General features: G+C 37.3%; 2 protein-coding genes and 2 pseudogenes across 3 annotated transcripts; all 4 read left to right on the top strand.

Annotated features, from left to right (window-relative positions):
* Window positions 1-1,191: 1,191 nt before the first annotated feature.
* LOC103336677 (catalase isozyme 1-like) lies at window positions 1,192-6,322 on the top strand. Its single transcript, XM_008239767.2, has 8 exons — window positions 1,192-1,413; window positions 1,588-1,684; window positions 3,573-3,850; window positions 4,282-5,058; window positions 5,213-5,302; window positions 5,519-5,586; window positions 5,669-5,762; window positions 5,900-6,322. Exons 1-8 carry the CDS (start codon window positions 1,399-1,401, stop codon window positions 5,957-5,959), a joined length of 1,479 nt encoding a protein of 492 aa, XP_008237989.1. The 5' UTR covers window positions 1,192-1,398; the 3' UTR covers window positions 5,960-6,322.
* Window positions 6,323-6,493: 171 nt separating this feature from the next.
* LOC148915506 (uncharacterized) lies at window positions 6,494-11,203 on the top strand (annotated as a pseudogene). Its single transcript, XR_016122278.1, has 3 exons — window positions 6,494-7,073; window positions 7,185-7,268; window positions 11,064-11,203. The product of XR_016122278.1 is annotated as an uncharacterized LOC148915506 (transcript).
* On the top strand, window positions 8,343-9,072 carry LOC148915507 (uncharacterized; annotated as a pseudogene).
* Window positions 11,043-14,990, top strand: LOC103336676 (catalase isozyme 1). The gene is made up of 8 exons (XM_008239765.3): window positions 11,043-11,351; window positions 11,527-11,623; window positions 12,326-12,603; window positions 13,025-13,801; window positions 13,956-14,045; window positions 14,280-14,347; window positions 14,468-14,561; window positions 14,701-14,990. Exons 1-8 carry the CDS (start codon window positions 11,337-11,339, stop codon window positions 14,758-14,760), a joined length of 1,479 nt encoding a protein of 492 aa, XP_008237987.1. The 5' UTR covers window positions 11,043-11,336; the 3' UTR covers window positions 14,761-14,990.
* The last annotated feature ends 12,523 nt before the right edge of the window (window positions 14,991-27,513 follow it).

The raw sequence follows: 27,513 nt of genomic DNA, 5'->3' as shown, positions 1-27,513 counted from the left end.
ACATGATTTACTCGATTTTTGTGACTAGAAAATCAAAGTTCTGAAGTTCACTTTGTGCTTTAGGGTTCGATCTATAAACTGGAGGTAAATAGCAATAAATTAATTTTATTTACAGTTTTTTCAAGGAGGAAGCATGATAAAAAATATCTCTTTCAAGCATGTTACCTTTAAAGTTAGCTTCAATGTTGAAAAAAAAAAAAAAATCTTAGATTAAAGATTGATGATGTGTCATATATTAAATGGTTATATTATTTGAGTGGCTTAAATTTCACAAAATGCGGTTAAATGCACATATCCTAAATATAGAGGTTCGGAATTTGTTGTTAAATTGGTTGTCTTGAAACCAATTCAATGATAATGTGAGATATACGAATGACTTTATTTTTCTTAAGTAAAATAAAATATTAACAAAAATTAATAATTCAATTAAGAACAATAATCAGATTAACAATTTGCATTTTGCCTTGCCATTGTTGTTCGTCGTGAAATGTTTTTAATTGTTTCAATCAAATCTCTATAGTTAGAGCATCCACAATGATGCTCTCTATTTTTTAGCTAAAATTTAGGTAAAAATACAAAAAAGCTATTTTATGAGCTCTTTAAAAAATATTTAACTCCAACCATACTCTCTAATTTAGAGAGTCATAAATGCTTTAGTTTTTTTAAAAAAAAAATTGGTCCATTTATATTAAAAAATAATATAAAAAATAGTTAGCATTAATTACAAGTTTGAAACTCATTAAATAAAACTTCATTAAATTATAGGAAGCCAGAAGTCTTTTATTTCTCCTCAGATTTAGGAGTTCCTAGAGGTCTCCCTATTTTAGGAGGTGGATATGAAGGACATGTTTGAAGCTGTACTTTTCAAATTCTTTCCTAAAATTTGTCTAATGAGGTGGTTTAGGGAGTCCATTGTGAATGCTCTTAGCTATTAATTGCAATCAACACCAACAGTATATTTAAATCAATTTTTGTGTTCATTATTTAGCGATAATATGTTCACAAATTTTGAAAAATAAAAAGACGATTCCATATATTTTATAATTACACATTCAATTATGGTGTTTCTACTCCTTTTTACTCATTTTAATCTCTTTTACTTTTCAATTGAAAGGTTTGGCGGGAATCGTTCTGACTCGCGACGCTAAATTGGCAAAGATATGTTTTCTCTTCTCTTGACCTTCCACTGTGTGTTTGGATAAACATAACCTGCTGAGATTGGTAATCTGCACAGAAGCTCGAGGGACCTTCCACGACCCACAAGTGTTTATAAATTCCCCTATTTCACATGTCACTCTTCAATTCTCATTTGCCACAGGACCCTCCCTTTGAGTGGCTTATCTCTGCTATCTCACCTTCTTATCAAACTCCCTTCTTCTTCTCCCCATCTCTCTCTCCATGGATCCTTACAAGGTACTCATTTCCCTGTCCTAATCTCAATATTTCTTGATTTGTTTAAGTTTGATTTCTTGGTGAATTAATCGTCTTGATCAATCAGATTGGTCATTAAGCGTAGCTCGAAATTTTGTGTTTGTTGTTCTTTTAGCTCATCATGGTCTTGTTTCGTTTTCGTTGTGTATGTTGCAGCACCGCCCTTCAAGTGCTTTTGATTCCCCATACTGGACCACAAACGCCGGTGCTCCAGTTTGGAACAACGACTCTTCTTTGACTGTTGGACCTAGAGGTAATTCATCACAACTCTTCGTTGATTGATCCTGGGCTTTCAGTTGCAACCCGGTTGTTTTTTTTTTTTTAAGTTGCGCTTCATCATCTATCTATCTTATGATGCTGTTCACTATTTGTGTGCATATATTTATCTTTGTTATCATAGGTTCTTGGATTACCAGGGTTTTGAATTTTTGTGATGGTTTTCTCAACTTTTCTGAACAAGATTTTGAAATTCATGTGATTATGGGATGTAAACTGCTTTTTGGATGTTATTCCCGCCCACTACCAGGTTGAGGATGATTAATCTTTGGAAACGCCTTTGGGATTTAAGATATGTATATATATACGTACTTATATATCTTGTATTGGAAGCTGATCCTTTTTCTATTGACATTTATTTTAAGGTATATTGGTGATTTGTCTCATGAACTTGTACTTAATTTTCGATTAACCCCTATCTTTTTTTTATTATAGAAAACTAAGAATATAAACTTCTTCTTTTTTGGCTAATTTCCCCTTGCCGTCTACATCTCAACATTTCATCTAATTTTCTATTAAATCATTAAAAAAATATTTGGAAAACAAGAAGAAAAAGATAACACAAAATAAAACCTTATCTCCTCAGTTTTTTTTCTTCCCCCTCCCCTCTGGTTTTTTTCTCCCCCTCCTCCTCTGCCTGATGCTTCTCCCGAGGTCAACCAGCGCCCCTCCCCCCCCAACTCACCTCCTCCTGCCTCCCTCTCTCTCTCTCTCGCATCGCCCTATTCCCTTAGGCTTTAGGGTTTTGATCTTCTTTTTTGTTTTTCTTCCTTTTGTTCTCTACAAAGTGTGTGTGTCTCTCTCTCCTCTCTCTTCCCCATTCTCTCTCTTCACAGACATCATCACCGCCCACCCTTCAGCCTCCCCCTCCTCCTTCTGTCTCCCTCTTTCTTCGACATCCACAACCCACCTCCCAGAAAACTCAAACAGCCACCCAAAAAAATATATATATTCAAGATCAAAACCCTAAATAGCCACCCAAAAAATTTCAAGATCTTTATTATTAACCTCACCTTACCCCCCAGGAAACCCAAACAGCTACCAAAGAAAAAAAAATTCAAGATCAAAATCCTAAACAGCCACCCAAAACATATCAAGATGTTTATTATTAAATTTTGTTTTCCTCTCTGTAACCATGGCAGGGGAGAGAGAGACGCAAAAAGAGAGAGTGGGAGGGAAAAGGAGGAGGGCGTGGGCATATGGGGGGAGAAGAGACAGAGGGTGGAGGATGGTGACGTTGGTGGATGTTGAAGAGAAGGAGGGGGAAAGAGATCGAAGAGAGGGTGTGATGTTGGTGGCTGTCAAATATATCATTATTATTTCAATGTTTAATTTTTTTAATTTTTTTAATTTTTATTTCTATATTTATTATTTTTAATGTTTGAAATGACCAATATGCCCTTATATTTAACATCAAATTGGGTGAAATGTTGAGAATTTAGACGGTAGGGGGGAAATTGGCGGAAAAAAAAGTTATTATCCTTAATTTTCTTAAAAAAGAGGATAGGAGGCTAATTGAAAGTGAGCTACAAGTTCAAGGAGTATTTCGGTAGTAAACCCTTTATTTTAAAATTTTCTGCTTACTTTAGTTGAAAAGTGATTGTCCCGCTCTGTTGGTTCTCGTTTAATTCCTCCAGCCTCCTTTTGGGTTGTCAAGATAATCTGGTTGTCTGAAACCCTACCTTCTAAATTTAAATAAAAATTACAAATATTTGCAACCGAACAACGGTCATCTTTATTTTATGTTCTGGAATGCATAACAATTAATTTCATTTTTATGCTATTTTTGCATGTAATCTAGATGATTAAATATGATGAGTTGAGTCGGTGCAGTTCCGAATTAAATTTCTGTTTCTATTTTTCAGGTCCAGTTCTCCTTGAGGACTATCATCTGGTGGAGAAACTTGCCACCTTTGATAGAGAACGAATCCCAGAGCGTGTTGTCCATGCTAGGGGAGCCAGTGCAAAGGGATTCTTTGAGGTCACTCATGATATTTCTCAGCTTACTTGTGCTGACTTCCTTCGAGCCCCTGGTGTTCAGACACCTGTCATTGTGCGTTTCTCCACTGTTATCCATGAGCGTGGCAGCCCTGAAACCCTGAGGGATCCTCGTGGTTTTGCAGTGAAGTTTTACACCAGAGAGGTGAGGTTTTTACCTATATATTATCAATGTTTTATTTATTTTCTCAATAGCATAGGCATATGGTGTATCACTCTCGATCATCTCCCACATAGATGTATAAGAGGGTATAAATTATTTACCTTATTTAATGGATTTGTATTGGTGTGTCTGTAGTGGCAGCTGAGGTTGCTGTGGTGACAAAATCTGAAGTACTCCAGTCATATTTGACTAATTATAGTTATTGGAAATCTTGCAGTCTCGTGACTTTAATGAAAGATTGCATTCGTTCCTTTCTTAGCTTTGCCTTTTCATTTTCCTTTAAGCTATGGGGGGTAGTCGTCTGGCTGTAATAGATTGCTCATGTAGCATTATTCACCATATACGAATTTATTCGGGTTTATTTTGCTGTGTAGTAATTACTCATGTGGAGACTTTATTCTTCTTAAACGCAGGGTAATTTTGACCTGGTTGGAAACAATTTCCCCGTCTTTTTTGTCCGTGATGCAATGAAATTCCCGGACGCCATCCGTGCTTTCAAACCGAACCCCAAGTCGCACATCCAAGAGACTTGGAGGATCCTTGACTTCTTCTCCCACCTTCCAGAAAGCCTGCACACGTTCGCCTTCTTTTATGATGATCTGGGAGTTCCACAAGATTACAGGCACATGGAAGGCTCTAGTGTTCACGCCTATACCCTCATCAGTAAGGCAGGGAAAGTACACTATGTGAAATTTCATTGGAAACCTACTTGTGGAGTCAAGTGTTTGTTGGAGGATGAAGCTATTAAGGTTGGAGGAGCTAATCACAGCCATGCTACCAAGGACCTCTATGATTCCATTGCAGCTGGCAACTACCCTGAGTGGAAACTTTATATTCAGACAATGGATCCTGATCACGAGGACAGATTTGACTTTGACCCTCTTGACTTAACTAAGACCTGGCCTGAAGATATTCTTCCCCTGCAGCCAGTTGGCCGTTTGGTTCTGAATAAAAACATCGATAACTTCTTTGCAGAGAATGAACAACTTGCGTTTAACCCTGCCCATGTTGTCCCTGGTGTCTACTATTCAGATGATAAGATGCTCCAAACTCGAATCTTCGCATATTCTGATACTCAGAGGCACCGTCTTGGCCCGAACTATCTGCAGCTCCCAGTGAATGCTCCCAAGTGTCCTCATCATAACAATCACCATGAGGGATTCATGAATTTCATGCACAGGGATGAGGAGGTATTATTATTTTACTCAATTGTTATGTCTCATATGGAATCCCTTTGGCCCTTGTATACTTAGATTGCTCAATATTCTGGGAGGACAACTCCAATTGTATGCTTGTTTATTCATTTGAGTTTTCTCTGATGAGTTGCTATACTGATATCTTCAGGTTAATTACTTCCCTTCAAGGTATGATCCTGTTCGTCATGCTGAGCGCTACCCCATTCCTTCTAATATCCTTTATGGAAAGCGTGAGAAGGTCAGTTTCTATCAATTGAGGAATATTGCTTTAAATAATATACCTTAGTTTCCCCGTCTCGTCTGTACATCATCTTTTCTTCCAGCTGTGTCCCTTTTTCTGTCACCTGGGCACATACACTAGTGTAGGTGTGTATACATATGTACCGATTGCATTTCTGGATTTCCCTTGTTTTCTGCACATAATTCATATGGGAACTTTGTTTTGGTTATTCAGTGTGTCATTGAGAAGGAGAACAACTTTAAGCAACCTGGAGAGAGATACAGATCTTGGGCGCCAGACAGGTACCTGGCGGCAACCCTATGATGTCTCTGTATGAAAATAATTGTATTTAAACATTGTTCTTAATCTTGCATCTTCATGCAGGCAAGAGCGATTCATCCGCCGATGGGTGGATGCCCTATCAGACCCGCGTGTCACCCATGAGATTCGCAGCATTTGGATCTCATACTGGTCTCAGGTGAGTCTATTTATAAATTATTGCATTTGTGAATTTGTACAGTTAAGCAACTTGATGATGTGATACTGGAATATGAAGGGTTAGTTTTAGAATAAGCCATGTTGTTCTGATGTTATGTGCTTGTATTGGCAATGCAGGCAGATAAGTCTCTGGGTCAAAAGCTCGCATCCCGTCTCAATGTGAGGCCAAGCATTTGAGGGTTATGCCAAGTCAAATGTTTGAATTCCTAGCAGTGTTATACTAAATTTGGTATGTAATGTGAACTGTAGTTCCAATGTAATAAGCGCCGGTTGTATGTGCCGATTTTCTCTTGTTTCTATACAAGATATTATGCAGTCGTTCTTGTAGTTCACATGCATATTAGTGTCCTGTCTTAGTGTGTATGCTTGTGTTTGTGGACTTGGATTGTCATGTTAGATGAGTCATGTGGCAAAAGCTCGTACAGTATGTTTGGTACCTGGTATTAGACTCTGGATATGAGTAAATAGTCAATGTCAATTGTTTGATGTCAACTTGTATTATTTAATTACTGGAATATAATAAACAGATTAAGTTTTTAATACTCTCATTACCCGACTAACTAATACAACTTATATATCCCGATTTAGATAACACATGCTTAATTATAAGATTAGGAAAAAAAACACACTCTACATTTCTTCTTTGCTATCCTCTCTCTCTCTCTCTCTCTCTCTCTCTCCGGGTTGATTAGCAGCTAATGACTACTCTGACGGACCTCTAACCCTAACAAGAATGTTTTTCTAGGACGACCAGTCGCGGATCCCACTAAGGTTTTGGGAACTAAGATACTCAACCCTGAGTTGCCACGGAGCTCCCCTTGTCACCAATTCACGAGCATTAGAGGTGCAAGTGATCAGCTCATGCATGGTGGTGGTGCGAGGAAGTTAGATTCAGCACTAGGCAAGCGAAGAGTTCAAGATGTGACAGAACAAAATACTTACTCTCTCAATTTCAAACGATTTGTTTGCAAAAGCAGCAAGACCTACCTAGAGACAGAACCAAGAAGCAGGAACATGAGACATCTGCGTTCGCACCAATGCCCTTGGCTTCTCCGGTAGATTTTTCACCTGGTAAACCACCTGTTCCAATGTTTCTTGGAAAGGCCAGTAATGGATTGCCAACTGCTCATTCCAGGCAACTTAGATTCACTTAGATTCACTCCTGAATCTCTGGTTCCTCACTTGGTTGGTTCTGAGAAGAACCATGATGAGCAAAGGACAGAAGGGTTTCTACATATGTAGAACCTCTTGAAGCAATTTGATGATTCTGATCAGAGAGAATACATCCAGAGTAGGTCATTGCATTATGGCACTGCTGTTTCAATTTAAAAAATTTCATACCAATTTTTCTGCCTTTAGTTTTGCCAGCACTGAAAATGCTCTTTGTTCATCATGTTATCAGCGCTTGGTCAATTATCGCCATCTGAGCTTAGTAGACATGCCGTTGAGCTAGAGAAAAGATCAATGCAGCTATCAGTTGAGGAAGGTAAGCTTTATGCAAAAATCTAACTACTCAAAGAATAAAGATTTATTAATATAATCATTGAAAATATCACCTTTTTCACAAACCCTGTGTTCATTTTATGCTGTCATTGATTTATTTAACCCAACCCATTTAACAAGCGTGTCAAGAATGCTCAACCCGAATCCAACCCATTTAATAAACAAGTCTTGTCGGGTTTGAGTCATCTTTTTTCCATGCGGATTTCGAGTCGTGTAATGGAGTCATAAATAAAATAACATGCATGTTACAAAACTTACAATTGAAAAAATTTAAATAAAAAAACAGAGATGAGAGAAAATATAAGGAAAAGAAAGAAAAGAGGGAGAGAGAGAGAGAGGGGTAGGAGCGGGCACAGTCCGGTTTGGACCGGTTTTCTTAAAAAATGGAACCTTGAACCGAAAGAAGTCCCATGGATGTATTTATAAATAAATAAATAAAACAGAAACTTAAACATTTTATAATCTAACAAAACAAAACAAAACACATTATATAATCCAATTAAACATTATCATGTTGATTTTTTAAATATAGTCCCATGGATGTTTTTAAATGTTTTATGTCATATGGGATAGATACTTGGTCACTGTTTCTAGGGCTGCCATTTTATTTTAATTAACCCTAAATCAATTTGAACCACAAATCCAATGCCCGCCCCCTAGAGAGAGAGACACGTGTCGACGTGCAGAGTATGACAAATCCACAAGCGGAAATTATGGGCGCCATGGAAAGTAGGCGACTTTGCACAAGTCGCGACAAAGTTGTAGACGGTGGAAAGCGAGAAGGCTGTGGAGCTCGAGGAATGCGGAAAAATTAGACGGTGCAATGGTGCTAGGGTTCATCTATTAAAGGAAATGAAGGAAAAAGAAGAATTACAACCACGCAGAAGAGAGAAAAGAAAGAAAAAAAAGAGAAAGAAAAGAAGAAAGAAAAAAGAGAAAGCAGAAAGAAAATGTCATATCCCTTCCCATCTTCTTTGGATCTTAAACTAGCTCCGCCAACACAGACATGGGGCAAGGAGTTGCATCGATCTGGATGCCCTACTTTGCTTCTTCATAAGGACCAGTGACAGAAAGCAACTCGTTACTCCTTGACAACGAGGCTACCATTGGAGTTGCGAGGAGTTTGGTGACTCTCGGGGATGTACGCATACTGGGAACGAAGGATGACAACTGGTTAGTGAGCGATGTCGTGGCATTGGCGTGCAAAATGCGACAACTATCGCAGGTGTGGGACATCGCCTCATTACAAAATCTTATGAGGTGCAAGTACTGAGAGCTCAGTTGGTGGCATAGCAGAATTTGGTTGATGAATATCAACATGACATCAAAAGATTGAAAAAGAATAGGGCAAAGACAACATAGGAGAATCAATTCCAGCTTCAAATATTGTGGCAGAAAATGAAAAGTTATCAAAGATGGTAACTTCTTATTCTAAAGAGATGCAAAAACAGCTGGAGGCTTTGGAGATCGGGAAGCATAGCGAGATCACGACGGAAGTTTTGCTGAAGCTAAGAGAGTGATCTTTGGGAGCTCAAGTGATGAGCCCCAAGAAGCGGTGCATAAAGACCACAAAAGAGGACATCCAGAGGGCCAAACTAAAATCTCCTATGGTGGATTCAAGAAGCGCGACAAGATGATGATGATGATGATGATGATGAATTTTTTTAGGTTTGCCTCAATGCACTCTTAAAGGGTGAAGTTCTTAGAGGGTGCTCTGATTTTCTTCGATGATTTTAAGTTTTAACCAATAAGGGAATAATTACAGTAAATCAAGAATTAGCTTACAACTACTACAATTTTAGCTTTTACTGACAGACTAATAATGGTGAAAGAGAAATTCAGCCGATATTGGGACTCACTACTGGCGAAGTAAAGTGATTTGTAACTACTAAATGATATTAGGGAAGTCTTAAGCTATTACAAATTTTACTAGTGAACCACTGCGCCAATCCCTTCAAGTGCAGGAAGCGAAAATGTTAAGCGCCCGCAATGAGATAGGCTAGTTGGTGCCCCAAATTTGGACTTGGGAGCTTGAACTTTAATCAAAAGATAGTCTTGCACCTCTTGGAGGCTAGCAAGCCTATCTAATTGCAACCCTTCTAAATTGTTGTTTTTTTGTTTTTGTTTTTTTTTGTTTTTTTGTTTTTGGGTAAAGATGAACTTTCATTAAAAAGACCAAAGAGAGGTCAAAGAACCACTGAGACTACACAACCAGTCAAACGGCATTAACAAGAAAAAGAAACCAAAGCAACCCTTCTAATTGTTGTTACACCAACATTATTACACTAACATGTGTTTACTTCGAAATGCTTGTACTCATCCCTACACTTCCACATTAATTTTACAATTGAAATTATTTGCTACTTTTCCTACATACATGAAGCTAATGCTTAAGTTCTTATTGCATCAAGGCCTAGCTACATAGTTTTTTTTGGTTTTTTTTTTGGTTTTATTATTTATTATAGATGATCAGTATAATGATTAGATGCCAAGTCTTGAACATGGAACTTGAATATGTTTATGCATAAAGAACAAGAAGTAGGGTCACATGAGCATACCTCAAAGCTTCCTTCAACTCATAGTTCCCCTAGACTAGACATAGAGGTTCTCTAACTAACATCAAGTACCTTCAAAATTTGTTCATTGTGGAGCTTCATAAAAAAAATTGTTTAAATATTGATAAATAAAAAAGAAAATCCCGTAGAAAAAGACATTGGGCCCAGAGAGAAACAGTCTTTGTGGCTAATCTGAGTTCACGGCCCATCTAACCTTATCAGCATATTTGCTGTTTTGGCAGCTTTCACACAAACAAAACAACACCAAAAAACAGCCTCTTCCAGTCTTTTTTCTTGGTTCATAAATTTCAAGCATATCCCCTGTGAGAGAATCTCTGTGCTATTTTCTAAGAGCACACATTTCAAGGTACACTTTGGTAGTCGTGGCGTCTTGTGAGTGGACCACGTCACCCATACCCGCCACTGCCATGAGTGGTTGCGCCGAAGTGTTAGCAAAGCTCCAAGACCTGGATAAGGAACGATGAATGCATGACGTTCTCAATTATTTTCAATTTTGCCTCCTCTTTTTTTTCTCTTTTTGTTTGTTTGTTTGTTCGTTGTTGTTGTTGAATTTTTTGCCATAAAAATAATCTTTGTTGCTCCCATCGTTTAGCCTTCCTACATGAATATCGGCGAGGTTTTCAATATATCGAATATCTTCACGATATATTGTGCTTGTTCAATGTACGGATGAACATCAATTTATCCTCATGTTTTGATGCAATTTTTGCTAAGAAATATAATTTTAGTTTAGTATTCTAGATTTTCACTCATAAGGTGACATTGATGGCAGACGAATACCGAGTTTCTACATTTAGAATATATACATTTACCCCTCATTTATGAAATCTAAACTAAATAATCTAACAACTCACTTATATGACAAATCAACAATCTTTAAGTTGAGGTCTTTTTTTTTTCTTTCCAAAAACTGATGCTAATGTTAAATTTAACGTGTTTGAGGGAATTTTCTAGTTCATCGTGAAACTTGTTATTTCTTAATCATATACGGATGATGAATTCAGCGTGACAGTGAATAATCTTTTGAAAATGATAAATAGCAATACATTAGTATAAAATTAGTATGAGGACAATAATCTCATAAAATTGTATATATTGGTTGAAAAAAAACCCTCCTCATAAAATTGGTTGTAAAAGATTTGAAGTGAGTGAAGCACGTTTTGCCACAATTGTGCATACAAACAAGAATGTTTCGTTGACAGGTTTGGCGAGAATCGTTCTGACTCGCGACGCTAAATTGGCAAAGATATGTCTTCTCTTCTCTTGACCTTCCACTCTGTCTGGATAAAGATAACCGGCTGAGGTTGGTAATTTGCGCAGAAGCGCGAGCCACGCCCACGACCCACAATTGTTTATAAATTCCCCAATTTGACATTACGCTCTTGGATTCTCATTTGCCACACGACCTTCCCTTTGGGTGGCTTTGCTCTGCTTTCTCACCTTCTTATCAAACTCCTTCTCCCCCCTCTCTCTCCATGGATCCTTACAAGGTACTCATTTCCCTGTCCAAATCTCAATATTTCTTGATTTGTTTAAGTTTGATTTCTTGATGAATTAATCTTCTTGATCAATCAGATTGGTCATTTAAGCGTAGCTCGAAATTTTGTGTTTGTTGTTCTTTTAGCTCATCATGGTCTTGTTTCGTTTTCGTTGTGTATGTTGCAGTACCGCCCTTCAAGTGCTTTTGATTCCCCTTTCTGGACCACAAACTCCGGTGCTCCAGTTTGGAACAACAACTCTTCTTTGACTGTTGGATCTAGAGGTAATTCATCACAACTCTTCGTTGATTGATGCTGGGTTTTCAATTGCAACACAGTTTATTTTTTATTTTTTTTATTGTTTTTTTAGTTGCGCTTCCTCACCAATCTATCTTATGATGCTATTCACTATTTGTGTGTATATATTCATCTTTGTTATCATTGGTTCTTCGCTTACCTGGGTTTGAATTTTTGTGATGGTTTTCTCAACTTTTCTGAACAAGATTTTGATATTCATGTGATTATGAGCTGTAAACTGCTTTTTGGATGTTATTCCCACCCACTACCATGTTGAGGATGATTAATCTTTGGAAACGCTTGTGGGATTTAAGATATGTATATATATACTTATATATCTTGTATTTGAAGCTGATCCTTTTCCTATTGACATTTATTTTAAAATTTTATGCTTACTTTAGTTGAAAAATGATTCTCCCGCACTGTTGGTTCTCTTTTAATTCCTCCAGCCTCCTTTTAGGTTGTCAAGATGGATTTTTTGATCATCTGGTTGTCTGAAAACCTCCCTTCTAAATTTAAATAAAAATTACGAATATTTGCAACCAAGCAGCAATCATCTTTATTTGATTTCCTGGAATGTATAACAACAAATTTCATTTTTAACCTATTTTTGCATGTAATCTAGATGCTTAAATATGGTGAGTTGAGTCGGTGCAGTTCCTAATTAAATTTCTGTGTCTATTTGTCAGGCCCAATTCTCCTTGAGGACTATCATCTGGTGGAGAAAATTGCCAACTTTGATAGAGAACGAATCCCAGAGCGTGTTGTCCATGCTAGGGGAGCCAGTGCGAAGGGATTCTTTGAGGTCACTCATGATATTTCTCAGCTTACATGTGCCGACTTCCTTCGAGCCCCTGGTGTTCAGACACCTGTCATTGTGCGTTTCTCCACTGTTATCCATGAGCGTGGCAGCCCTGAAACCCTGAGGGATCCTCGTGGTTTTGCAGTGAAGTTTTACACCAGAGAGGTGAGGTTTTTACCTTTATATTATCAATGTGTTATTTATTTATTTTTTCAATAGCATAGGCATATTTAGTGGATATGTATTGGTGTCTGTAGTGGCAGCTGAGGTGGCTGTGGTGACAAAATATGAAGTACTCAATTCATATTTGACTAATTATAGTTGTTGGAAATTATGCAATCTTGTGACTTTGATGAAAGATTGCAACCATTCCTTTCTTTTCTTTGCCTTTTCATTTTCCTTTAATAATGGGGGTAGTCACCTGGCTGTAAAAGATTGCTCATGTAGCATACCATCTGTAATCTAGATGCTTATACAGATGGTTGATTTCTTGGTAACATTATTATTCACTATATACGACTTTATTCAGGTTTATTTTGCTGTGTAGTGAATACTCATGTGGTGACTTTGTTCTTCTTAAACACAGGGTAATTTTGACCTGGTTGGAAACAATTTCCCTGTCTTTTTTGTTCGTGATGGAATGAAATTCCCGGACATGGTCCATGCTCTCAAACCGAACCCCAAGTCGCACATTCAAGAGCCTTGGAGGATCCTTGACTTCTTCTCCCACCACCCAGAAAGCCTGCACATGTTCACCTTCCTATTTGATGATCTGGGAGTTCCACAAGATTACAGGCACATGGAAGGCTCTGGTGTTAACACCTATACCCTTATCAATAAGGCAGGGAAAGCACAGTATGTGAAATTTCATTGGAAACCTACTTGTGGAGTCAAGTGTTTGTTGGAGGATGAAGCTATTAAGGTTGGAGGAGCTAATCACAGCCATGCTACCAAGGATCTCTATGATTCCATTGCAGCTGGCAACTACCCTGAGTGGAAACTTTATATTCAGACAATTGATCCTGATCATGAGGACAGATTTGACTTTGACCCACTTGATGTAACTAAGACCTGGCCTGAAGATATTCTTCCTCTGCAGCCAGTTGGCCGTCTGGTTCTGAATAAAAACATTGATAACTTCTTTGCAGAGAATGAACAACTTGCATTTTGCCCTGCCATTGTTGTCCCTGGTGTTTACTATTCAGATGATAAGTTGCTCCAAACTCGAATCTTCTCCTATTCTGATACTCAGAGGCACCGTCTTGGCCCGAACTATCTGCAGCTCCCAGTGAATGCTCCCAAGTGTTCTCATCATAACAATCATCATGAGGGATTCATGAATTTCATGCACAGGGATGAGGAGGTATTATTATTTTACTCAATTGTTATGTCTCATATGGAATCCCTTTGGCCCTTGTATACTTGGATTGCTCAATATTCTGGGAGGACAACTCCAATTGTATGCTTGTTTATTCATTTGAGTTCTCTCTGATGAGTTGCTATACTGTTATCTTCAGGTTAATTACTTCCCTTCAAGGTATGATCCTGTTCGTAATGCTGAGCGCTTCCCCATTCCTCCTAATATCCTTTCTGGAAAGCGTGAGAAGGTCAGTATCTATCAATTGAGGAATATTGCTTTGAATATACCTTAGTTTCCCCATCTCTTCTGTACATTATCTTTTCTTCCAGCTCTCCCTTTTTTTAGTCACCCGGGCACATACACTAGTGTAGGTATACATATGTACCGATTGCATTTCTGGATTTTCCTAGGTTGCTGCACATAATAATTCCTATGGCAACTTTTTGTATATTTGAGTATGTTGGTTTTTTTGGTTATTCAGTGCATCATTGAGAAGGAGAACAACTTTAAGCAACCTGGAGAGAGATACAGATCTTGGGCGCCAGACAGGTACCTGGCAACCCTATGATGTCTCTATATGAAAATAATTGTATTTAAACATCATAGTTGTCTGCCCCATAAAAAAAAAAAAAACATCATACTTGTTTTTAATCGTGTATCTTCATGCAGGCAAGAGCGATTCATCTGCCGATGGGTGGATGCCTTATCAGACCCACGTGTCACCCATGAGATTCGCAGCATTTGGATCTCATACTGGTCTCAGGTGAGTCTATTTATAATTTATTGCATTTCTGAATTTGTACAGTTAAGTAACTTTATAATGTTATACTGGAATATGAAGGGTTAGTATTAGAATAAAGCAGCCATGTTCTGATGTCTTATGCTTTGTATTGGCAATGCAGGCAGATAAATCTCTGGGTCAAAAGCTCGCATCCCGTCTCAATGTGAGGCCAAGCATTTGAGGGTTATGCCAAGTCAGATGTTTGAGTTTCCAGCAGCGGGCAAGAAGACATAGTAAAAGGACAATATGGGAGGATGAATCAGTTAAATTGTTTATCCTTTGAAAGTGTTATACTAAATTTCATATGTAATGTGACCTGTAGCTCCAATGTAATAAGTGCCGGTTGTACGTGCCGATTTTCTTTTGTTTCTATACAAGATATTATGCAATTGTACTTGTACTTCACTTGCACATTAGTGTCCTGTTAATTCCTGGTCGGATTGTCATTTGAGATTATGGTTTAAGTATTAATATAAGTATTAATATTAGATTCTTATCCAACTCAGGTGAGTCATGTGGCAAAAGCTTGACGTCTCAACGTTTTCTATTGCCTTCATACAACCTTTAAACGCCTAGATCAGTCAGCTCTATAGGCATCTACACATCCATGGAGCTACGGAGATAAGTTTTGCATATTTTCAAGTTTTGAGGGGTTCAATGAGGGTATTAAATCAAAATAAAAGGTTGCCAACAGGGTCTTAGCCCAGTACATGTTTTGAAGTTTTGAGGGGGTTCAATAAGGGTATTAAATCAAAATAAAGGTTGCCAATAGGTCTTAGTTCATAGAAAAAGTACTTGATTTGACATACTCGGACTCAAATAAGGAGGCTAGTGATTTTAGGCTCGAATTCGAATAAGGAGGTTAAGTTCTATAATGCATTTCATTGAATACATAACATAATCATATATTGTGAATAATTTCACCATTTTTCGAAAGGAAAAGGGAGATTGCTCGCAAATATTTTTAAGAAAGAAACTTGATCCCAAGGAGAAGTTGGCATTGCGTCCTCTATTGAAATCCAAAGAGTCGTAAGTGGCTGAAGAAGTGACAAATCCACATGGAATAACGACTCATGCACTCTAGACCTATTTCACGATTTTCCTAAAAGTTTTCCTTGTTTATACTATATCTGACCAGCCAATCATTTCGCGACACGTGAAACATGGGACCTATGAAAAGAGCCCACAGAGCCTAGTAAAAACATTGAGTCCCATAAACAACCATCGGAAGTAGGTGAGCCTTCGATAACCTATCTTGTCAATCTGGTTACAAAAGGCGCCTCACATGCTCTCTCTTACATAACACGTGGCAGCCTCTCAGACAATGTTCACAATCCCACATCGAAACACAACTCGAAGTGCTCACCCTCAAAGGTCTACAAATAAGGGCACAAGTCCCTAAAAGGGAGGTAACAATAGCATTCCACTACTTAGCCCTTACTCTGTCTAAATTACTATTCACTCTATCCTTAAGCTAAGCATCGTAGAGTCTTTAGCGGTACTACACTAGCACGCAAGGTTTTACCGTTGCTCTTTGCCTTGCATATCATCCACGTCTGCGGAAGGGCCCACAAGGCCAAAGGCATCACATCTATAAGTTGGGTCCATAAGTGGTCATCTAGTTTTGGACATCAACAGTTTGACGCCATATGTGGGAAACAGAAATATGCATTCAACAAACACAAACACACACACACACACACACACACACACACACACACACACACACACATACACCACCAGCACAACTCCCACACTATCGAACGACAACTAGCACCTACTGACTGTTTGGAAGGTTGTGGGGATGTGAAAAAACCGGCCTATTAGGTTCAGACTCCCAAATGGAGCACGCGATTCCTCCATGACTTTTGGGAGGTCGGTACTCCCATCACAAAATGTCCCGGCCTTCGCTATACCGACAATTGGCCTGCACCCAGCCTCATGGTCGTTTCTCTTCGCCCTTATCACATTGTAAAGGTGCAAAAACTCCTCATAGGTGGGCTCCCCTTTTTCACATGGGCAAGGCAATTATGGTTCCAAAAGAGCAATCCAAAAATTCAGATTAAACTGCTCCAAAATCCTTTGAATATAAGGCTTCAACGGCAATTGAGCCATGCTTGAAGACATTGGTAAAAAATACAACCTCACTGTTTGATGGATTGCTCAGCGATTCCTTTTCCTAGGAATCCGCATAATCACCGAATCGGAACCCGATAGTCTGCACGAATTTTTGTCAATTCCGTGTCGTTATCTTGCTCGGATCCAAATAGTCATACCGAACAAAGGCCTTTGAGGTATTCTCCGTTACAACTTGCAACCTCAATCGACTCTTAATCGGCACCAATGATGATTCGTAAGCCACGTCATCATGACCGAAAGTAGAAGCCTCGATTGGTAACTCGCATGTATAAACTCACAATACTGGCGGCGTTGGTGTCCCCACCAGAGAAAGGGTTAATTTCCAAGAGCCCAAATCCTTCGATATATAAAGAGTTTGTCCTACCCTCTTCAGCAGGTTTCTAGGATGATCCTAATCCATAATCTTAAGATCGGCACCTTCATTATCATTTTTATCATAATCGATATCCTCATTCTCGGTAGTCTGCTCATCGTCCGATGATTCCCCATCGAACGTTGGAGGACTTCTCATATTCTGATTCTCTCTCTGACATCTGCAAACAAAAATAAAGGGAAACTAAATTCCATGCTTGAATCAAACTAAGGTTTCCTACGGCTTCTGACGCATATCCTCTTATCCCACCTCGTTTTCCTAAGGTTCATACATGTTTATACTTAAAATTCGAACAATACAAGGCATTTAATCCGAGAAGGCAAGGAAAAAAGATGCATACCATGTTTCACATGGCTCGGAGATCACTGGACATTGCATTGCCCTATACTCCACCGTAAATCGCTTTCACAAAAAGAATTGCTCGTTGGAAATCGCCTAACACAAATCTCAAATTTTTCTTTCTTAATGCTAAGTGATTTCCCAAACGCGAACCATTCCCTTTTATATGGAAAGCTTATGAGGACCGCCTAGGTTAACCAATATGCGCCATCATTATTGCACCCAAGTGTGCCTAGGCTCTGATATATGGCCCACCATTCGCATTTAAAGGTTCACCCATGCGGGCACAGAAGACAAAGCCTTATGTTATGCCATTCTCTCAGAGCAACTCTCCCTTAAAAAGACAAGTACGTCACGATTGACATGTATACAACTATATCAAACGACAATGGGCATTTCACGAGCCAACATAATGCATACTCATGTGATCATCGAATGGTACCCCCGCTTTACCTGTTCGGCAAGGTTCTACCCATTGTTCCTTGATACATTAATAGACACCCTACCATTTGTGCTCCAAGCACCCTTTCTCTAAGAAATTCCTTGATCAGAGACTTGGGGGGACTAGGGAATTGCCATTGACAAGAAAGCAAAGGACATGCTCATCATCTTTGTGAAATCATGCCTAGTCAGAATGCCGAAGACAAATGCAAGTCCCCAACCAAGAAGTCTCTTCTTAATTGAGAACTTAGGAGACTCTGATTTATACCATATCTGACTAGCCAATCATTCTACAACACATGCAACATAGGATACACGAAGGGAACCCACAGAGCCTAGTAAAAACAATGAAGCCTATAAATAACCATCGTCAGTAGGTGAGCCTTCGGCAACCTATCATGCTGATTTGGCTAAAGAATGCACCTCACATGCAACCTTTTACATATACATGTGGTAGCCTATCAAGCAATGTCCACAGTCTCACATCAAAACACATTTCGAAGTGGTCACCCCTAAGGGTCTATAAATAGGGGCAAAAGTCCCGAAAAGTGAGGTAACAGTAACATTCTTAGGCGTACTTAGCCCTTACTTTGTTTTGCAGATCATCCACATCTGTCGAAGGACCCACAAGATCAAAGGCATTGCATCTATAAGTTGGGTCCATAAGTGGTCACCCATTTTTGGGCATCAACATTCCTAAAAGAGAAAAATCACATAAAATGACTTAGGTATTAATCTTCGAAAAATCACATTGCTTTCTTATTGATAACCTTGATCCTAAAAATTCTTCAATGGAAGAATGACTATGTGCTGGAATTAAGTTCCTATGACGTTGAGTGCATAATGGGAGTTCCAAACCAAGGACAACATGTTGAACTCATTGGTCAAAGAAAAGAAAATCAAATGAAGGCATTGTGGAATGGAAAAAAATTTGATCAGTGGAGTTATTGAGAACCTCGAATAGTCCTAAACTAATCAACTAGCATTTGGTCTAGTAGTATTTGTTTCCACTTGGTTAGAAGAAGTCTTAGATTTAACTCACATGGATGACGATGATAATATGTGTGTGTGTGTGTGTGTGTGTGTGTGTGTGATGAGTTTGATATCTATTTGTGTTTAGCGTTGTTTTGGTGGTGTAACCTAATTGTGAGTTTGTTGGCGTGTTGTAAATATAGTTTCGAAATATCCTAATGTTTGTCACACAAAAAAAAAAAAAAAAAAAAAGGTCCAAAACTTAGACATGGACTTAGCCATGTTGGTTAGAGCAGATGTGCTCCCCACTCTGCACCCAAGTTCGAATCTCTTCCCGTAGTTTAGATTAATTTAAAATAAATTATTGCTTGTATTAAAATATATATATATACACACACACACACACAAGAAAGAGGTCCAAAACAATAGACAATAAATTCAGGTTTCTTAAGTTGTTGCCTAGGTACCATCTTTTGCCCAACTTCTGCACCAACCATGAGTGCAAAGTTCTTGGTTGCACTAAGGAGGCGGATACGTATAAATCACACAAATATGTCAATAATGTCATAAACCTTGAGCGAGAGATCGAAACAAATCCTGAAAAAATTCAATCTTTGCTAGAATTGAAACCACGACAAATTATGAAGAAAATGTAGAGATTAACAGGCGAGTACATGCATTGAATAGGTTCATTGCATGAGCAATAAACAAGTGCCTCCTTTTCCTTAAGGATTAGAAAGGAAGGAAGACAAATATCGTGTAGACGAATGAGTGTGAAGAACTATTTGTGAACCTAAAAGCCTATATGGGGAAACCACCTCTACCTTCCAAACCTAATAATGGAGCCCTTATTCAAGTTTATTAACCTAAATTTCAAGTTTATTACACTAGTCGAGCCCTTATTCAAGAAGTAGTTGGTTAGCTTCCAACTTATTTCTCCCATTTGAAATAACACCAATATTAGCACATGCATGTCCACTTTTAACTTACTTAATCAATCTCCTTGCCTTCCTCTCATTCCCTCATGTGACTATATGGTGCAACTAATCTATACGCACTCAAAAAGTATGGGAAACTCACTCTCCCAACTTTTATTTATTTCTCAACCCTCCTACTCTATTTATAGAGGTATTGTGGATAACATCCCTATATGTTAGACACTTTTTTTCTCACATTCATTTGACAACCCCAACTGCTAGGCTTACTTGACACATTTTGGAAGTGCCACCTTATTGTAACCACTTCTTATTTTATCCCACTACTTCCTAATTACAAGTAACCACCAACTCACCCATTAACTTGGAAAGTTATGTGTCCTTATATATTCTGGTAATCGCCCACTACCTCGGGTAGTTATCTCTCACAACCTTGAGTAATAACCATCCACTCTCAAGGTAATTATTCTCCATTATCTCTTGTGGTAACTGTCCACATTCTTTTATGAAATAGAAATTAAAAAGAACATAAAAATAAGTTAACTTAAAATGGATAAGAATAAAGACATGGGAACAATGCACATTATCACCTATATGGATATGTGTGTTTTTATTAGTCAAAATAAATTTTGTATTTCATTAGAATATCCTCCTTCTACATGCCTTATATATATATATATATATATCAAAATATCATTCTTTACATTTGGATTTGAGAGCCCATAATGAACTACCCTACGCCTACACAACCTACGAACTACCCTTTCTCTCGTGTTTTCCTCTTTTCCTTCTCTTTTTTCTTCATCCTCCCCATTTGCGTACTTACTAGCATCAACTTGCTCTATCTTGAGCTTCACTTTTTTTACTTCTTGTTGGATCTCTTTGTTCTCAATAACCCATCACCATCTTGTTCTCTTCAGTCAAAAGAAATGGTGTGCGTAACAAAACCTTTCTCCCACTTCTTTTTGATCTCCCACTTGCCTTTTTGAGCAAGTTGGAAGATGCAGGTGAGATCATCTTCAAAGGAAATGAAGAACTTCTTGCATGATAGCTATGCATGTGTGGCCTCATTGAGGTTCTCCTTAACAATCAGTTGTTCAATTTTTGCCTCTCTGTAATTTGAGAGGGCGATTTGGAAGGAAAATCTTTTTTATTTCTAGGTAAAGGGGTGGTGAAAGGGCTAGCTAAGGCTTCGAGGTTGGGGTGGGTTTGCTTGTTGCGCACTTTGCTTTAGTCTTTGATATTTGTGTTTTATGGCATTCATATGCTTGTGTTTTCAAGAAAGACAAAGAATTGTTCAAAAATTCGTATTTAAAAAACTAAAATGTTAAAAAAAAATTGTGGTCAATTTCAAAATGTTCCCAATGCCATAGAAATGAATAATAAACAATTCAAACAAGATGGAAGCAGAACCAACTAACCCAAAACTAATTTCCTACAAAGGATATTGTTCAAATACTATTTTTTACAATAGAAACCTTTCACCACCCACTAAGCAACCATAAATAAAGAATAGTTTGATTATGATATACCAAACTTGGAAATCCCTATTCTATAAATATACTCTTAATTTATAGCACTCAATCTACCATCTATAAATCAAAGTAATTGTGAAATTGACTATCATGAAATCGTTGAGTGGCTATGAGTGCCAAATCCTTGTTGGATTCGTCACGCACTATTGAATCGACCTCTTTGTCACTCACTACTGAATCAACCTCTGAGAAGGAAGAAGCCGCCAAATTCTTGTTGGATTCATCACTCACTCATAAATCGGTCTCTGGGAGTGAAGAAGTTTTTCTTGACAGAACTGTTCAACTCGCTCAGATCGCCAAATCTTGGAGGTTCCGAAAGAAGAGAGAGAAGAGTGATACTTTTATTTTATTTTTTATTTTTATTTTTTATGCAAGAGCGATATATGTGTTTCGACACTTACGAGAGATAGCGCACGAGGTTTACACTTGAGAAATTTTTTTAGAGAAATTGTGAATTTTTTTTGGGAGAGTTGACCTGGGTAAAGTGCATCGTTCTTTAAAACTTTTATTATTTAAAAAAAATGAAAGATATATGACATCAGTTTTAATATCGCCCATTACCTTGGGTTGTTATCTCGCATAAACTTGACTAATAATCATCCATTCTCGATGTAGTTATTCTACATTATCTTTTGTGGTAACCGCCCAAATTTTCTTATAAACTAGAAATTAAAAAGCATAAAAAAAGTTCAAGTTAAAATGGATAAGAATTAGGGGTGGGCGAAGTCTGATAGATGAACACATCAGCTCAAGTTAGTTTAGTATTGTTAGAATACCCACGTGCTATTCACGTGTTAATCTGTTAAGCATGGTTGTTAGTTACTTAAGCCTTCAGTGAATAACCATATAGAAAATGTCAATGCATTCTCTCTATTTTTAGTCTTCTTCTTCCTTTGGTTTTCCAGATACCTTTTTTGTTATCATGGGTTTGGACCTTACACCGAAATTGGTACTATTCAATCGATTCGGTCCGATCTAATTTTGAGAAAAATAGGAGGAAACCCGCACCAAGCCGAACTACCTATTCCCGATGAGGTTTTCTGTTTAGACTGTTCCATTTTTTTTTTTTTTTTTTCTTTTTCTTTTTAAGTTCTCTTTGTTTTTGTTGGACTTTAGTAGCATATAAGGCCCTGTTTCACATTTGTATAACAATTGGCCCTAAACTTTAATAATTTCAACATGCCATGCAATCTAATTCAATCTAATTTTACATTTCAATCAGACCTAAACTTTAATTAAAGCCTATCTTTCACATTTAATACAATCCAACAGAGCAAACAACATATACATGATACATGCATATGCATTTTAACTTCCAAACACAAAACACGCATGCTGCCATGTGTCATCCAATCTAAACATACAATCTTAAGAATTACAACCTAATGTAAAAATTGATAATTAAATTACAAATCAAGTTAGAAATTCTAAACATAAGCCAAAAATTAAAACATAACACCACCAATGGAAGCTTCACATATTAAGTGATCACTGGAAAGTAGCAGGACTTGAGTTGTTAGGTGCGGATAAACTCGTAAGATCTACAAATAGAAACATAAACACATTAAAACATTAGGCAAACATGCAAAAATATATATATATATATATATATATAGTATACATCATTAAATCACATAAAACTAGAAACAAATACCTGACTCAATGGATTGATAAAACTCCATCTCTTGAATGGTTGGCTCATATTGTATAGAGGAGATGTTATCGAACCTTAACTAATTTTGAGAACAAATTAAGGCCTCCACAATCTTAGGAGTTAAAGAAGCACAAAATGAATTAACCACCCGACCACCCATGCTAAAACATGATTATGAAGCCACAGTTGATACGGGAATAGCAAGCATATCCTTTGCAATATAGACAAACCCGGATAATTAACTCCATTTAATTTCCACCACTTCAAAATATCAAAGTTGGGAATCACTTTTTCAATTGGGTTGGTTCAGTACCTATCAATTTCATGCTCCAGTACCACAGTGTTACTTGCTTAAGATTCTTTTATCTAACTTTTCTCCATTTTCTAAAGGTGCTACTCTCCTCTTTTTTAGTTAGAACTTGTCATAGTGGTACTAATAGTAGAACTAGTATCACTATTAGCTCTAGTACCTTGAGTAGTAGAAGGTGATGGGATAACATACTCCTCATAAAGCTTCATTAAAAGCTTTTTCACTTCATTCTTCTTCTTAGTAGGATCTTGCGAGTTTTCAAACCTCCTCTTTAATACAAACCCCAAGTTCCCTAACTTGTACCGATGATCAAGAACAAATGCTATCATCAAAAGTTGGTTCACTTTATCAAGGTCACCCCAATATTTCTCAAATTTCATCTTCATGCTACATGTCATATCATTCAAAACTGTGGAGGTGTGAGTTTGACTTGGTAATTGCTCTCCAAAAAATAAATCACCAATTTTATCCCCCATTGCAATCAAATTATGAAAGGTGGTGTGGGAGCGGGATGCAAAGAAACACTTATCTTCATTGTCACATCATAAAAGACCTTTAAAAAATTGAAAAAAGTAAGAACATTGCTCCAATCTTCCTTGGTGGCCCTATCTTCTTTTTAGGCCTAGATGCAACCACCCCTTCATCTTCCCTATCTTCACCAAACCAAGATGCAAATGGGACATCATCATCTTCTCACATTCTCACAAAGGCTTTTTCAAACCTCAAAGTAGCATCCAACATCATATATGTTGAATTCTACCTAGATGGAACATCCAACACCATAAATCCTTTGCATTCAATTCGCTCATTCAAAACACAAGTTTTAAATTCCTCTAATCTTTGTGGAGAGGATCTTACATACCTAACCGCATTCCTCATTGACAATATGTTTTTCCCTAGTTTTTTCAAGCCATATCGAACTATCAAATTGACAATATGAGCTCAACACCTCACATGCATGGACTTTCCTTCCAACACAAGACTACCATTATTCCAATGACCCATCTTCGACTTCAAGTAATCTATTTTCTTCGTGTTTGAAGAAGCATTATCGGCTGTGATTGCAGGTATCTTCTTCGAATCCTAATGAAGCAAACAAGTCTCAAGGAGTTTACAAATTGAGTTCCCTTTGTGGTTAGCAAAATAACACAAAAGTTCAAAACTCTTTTGTGCAAATTCCATTCACCATCTATAAAGTGTTCCATGATCACCATGTAAATTATGTTTTGAACACTTGTCCAAGTGTGCGTTGTGAGGCACACTTTATGTGATGCTAATTCTCCTTTCAACTTTTATTTCATCTCATCATACATAACCATAAAATGCCTTACAAGTGTCCTACGAGATGACACTTAAAATTAGGGTTCAATGATTCACAAAATCTCCTAAACCCTTTACTTTCAACCACGCTAAAAGACAACTCATCCATCACTACCATTTCTACACAATACCTTAACCAATCTTCATTAGTATGTCCGGTTGTTGAAAGACCATCAAGTGCTTGATCAAAAGATAAGGTCTTTTGTCTTTTATCATTGCCAACCCTCCTGGAGTATTTCTTACATAGAGACTCAATATGTTTCCTCAAACTTGACGTCCTATTTAAATTGGGGTCCGCGACATAAGTAATAAAGCAATACTTGTATATAGCTCTATTTTTACATATCGAAGATTTGCTCCCATCCTTTTTCACACTCTCAACCACATCATCATATTTTTCAAAGTGATCTGATACCTTCGATTTTTCTCTTGATGATTTTCTAGTCTCGGAACGAAGTAATGGTGAAAGACCACTCAGTTGAGGAGGTGTTTAGGCTTGAGATTGGGTTACTGGTAGGCTAGGTGATGGTGATGATGCGAATGCGGAAGAAGAGCATACTTCGTTACTATTACTAGACAATTGTTCAAACTGGTTCATCCCTCCTTTAATAAGAACCTAATATCAAAACAAAACCAACATAGTAGCAACATACCCTAATTAATAATTATGCAAGACTTGTAGAACCTAAAAAGCAATTAAACAAAAATTATAACCTAATTTAATAATCCAAAAAACCAAAAATTAGATGTAGAACACAAAAATATACTAATTTACACAACCTACTTTTTAAAAAACAAATTTCATAAGAACAAAAACCAAACTAACACAAACAAATTTCAATTCCAATTCAGCAAAAACAAAAACAAAAATAAAATTTAGTATCAAACAAATTCAAATCATCATCAATTAATCAACATCATTATATAAAGAAATCTGTTAAAACAAATTTCATTATCAAAAAAATTCAAATCATCAAGGTTCTCATCAATTCATCATCAATTCATTCGTCAATTCTCATCCATTCAAATAATCAATTCTCAATTTATCAATTCATCATCATGATCATCATTTCTTGCCATCTTATTTCATCATGATAAAACAAATTTGATTATAGATTTAATCTAAATCATCATGAATTCATGAATTCTCAATTCAAATCATCACATTATGATATCAATCCATCAAACCATCATCAGATGAAGATATCAACATTAGCAACACAAACATGCTAATCAATTGCAAAAAAGATATATAAAAAAATGAAATCAAATGAAATTAAAGGGATAAGAATATATATACCTTTGGGAACAACAACACAAACAATGGCAAGCCTAATTCCAAGCAACATCAACAACAATTCGAAGCCCTTGTCACAAATGAAACATATATTAGAATCAACATGCCCGAATTGAAATCATAAAGAACAAATCCCTAAATTGATACCCTAACCCAAAACCCATAACTGAAAGCCCAAATTGAAACCTGTCATTCAATTCAAACCCATGATTGTAAACCCTAATTGAAACCCATAATCTGAAATAATTAAAACAAACTAAAAATCTAATAATATTATCTCATCCAGACCAACGAAGATGAAGGCGATGCTTACAAGAGAGAAACTAGAGAAGTCGTACAGAGGAGTTTCGAAGGAGAAATCACAATTCAACGGCAAATAGTAGAAATTGGGATTAAAGAAATATTCAGTTCAAAAAATGGAGAAAAATGAGAGAAAGAAGTTCTTACTTCAACTATGTCGTGTGCCGATGGCAAATGAGCAACGATGGGTGAGGAGTCTCGCCGACATCACATCTGTCTCGTCTGTGTGTTTACTGTGTTGCGTTTCATATCAAAGAGGAAGATGAACATAAGAGGCAGAGAGAAATGAAAAAAAAAAACCTAAGTCTACTTAGGCTTAGCCCGAGCTTAGGGAAACGTTACATGTGGCAGTTTTATTGTGGCCGAAATAATATATATAATAAAATAAATATATATATTAAATATAGTAACCGGTCCAGTTTGCTTTAGTGCTATGAGTTGTGAAACCGGGACCAAGATCGATTGAAATTTGTCTGGTTCGGTTTGGTTGCAATTTGTTAACTTTTTAGTCAATTCAGTTTTTAACGATTTCCCCATTCGGTTCATATGATTGTGTTTACAAGAAAGACAAATTGTTCAATTTTCGTATTTAAAAACTCAAAATGTTTAAAGAATTTGTGGCCGATTTCAAAATTTTCCCAAACAAAGAAAATAATGGTCATAAATACAAAAGTTGAGATGTACAATTTTTGTTGGTATTGTCTAATGCAATCATCAAACTTGGAATTCTCCAATTGCAAAGTGTTGACATCATCCCATCCTTCTAGGTCCTTGTCTGATTGTCAATCGTCATTGACCTCCTCCATAACACTAGGATCATCTTCACTCAAACACATAAATGTCATACTGGGCCCTTGGCTTCTCTAACTAAGACCTCCACTTTACTCGTTGTTACCGAGCCTACTTTATGATTCGCAACAACATATTTCTCCACTACTTCATACCTCCAATTAGTTACTGTCTTTGTATTGAAGCACACTCATACAAACTCTATGCACTACCATTAGAGCTATGCAGTTGGACTGCAAATACTAGAAATCGCCAGTTTCCGACCGATATTTTCGATTAGCAAACCGTTGACTTTTTTGGTCAACCACCAATTGCTGTTGGACGACCGAGCCGAAATGCTGTGATTGAGGATGTGGTTGTAGGATACCAAATCGTCGGCAACAACAACTGACTGAGATAGAGACAAAGAGATGATGAGAGAGTGACAAAGAGATGAGAGACAGAGGAGGAGAGCGAGAGAGATAGGGAGATGAGAGACCGAGGAAGAGACAAAGAGATGAGATAGAAAAGCTTGTGCGGTGCTTACGAGA

This window comes from Prunus mume, linkage group LG7 (assembly GCF_029339155.1).
Source record: "Prunus mume cultivar Tortuosa linkage group LG7, ASM2933915v1, whole genome shotgun sequence".
In the NCBI taxonomy this organism is placed as follows: domain Eukaryota; kingdom Viridiplantae; phylum Streptophyta; class Magnoliopsida; order Rosales; family Rosaceae; genus Prunus; species Prunus mume.
The sequence above is the reverse complement of the archived record's forward strand: the minus strand, read 5'-3'. Positions and strand labels throughout refer to the sequence as shown.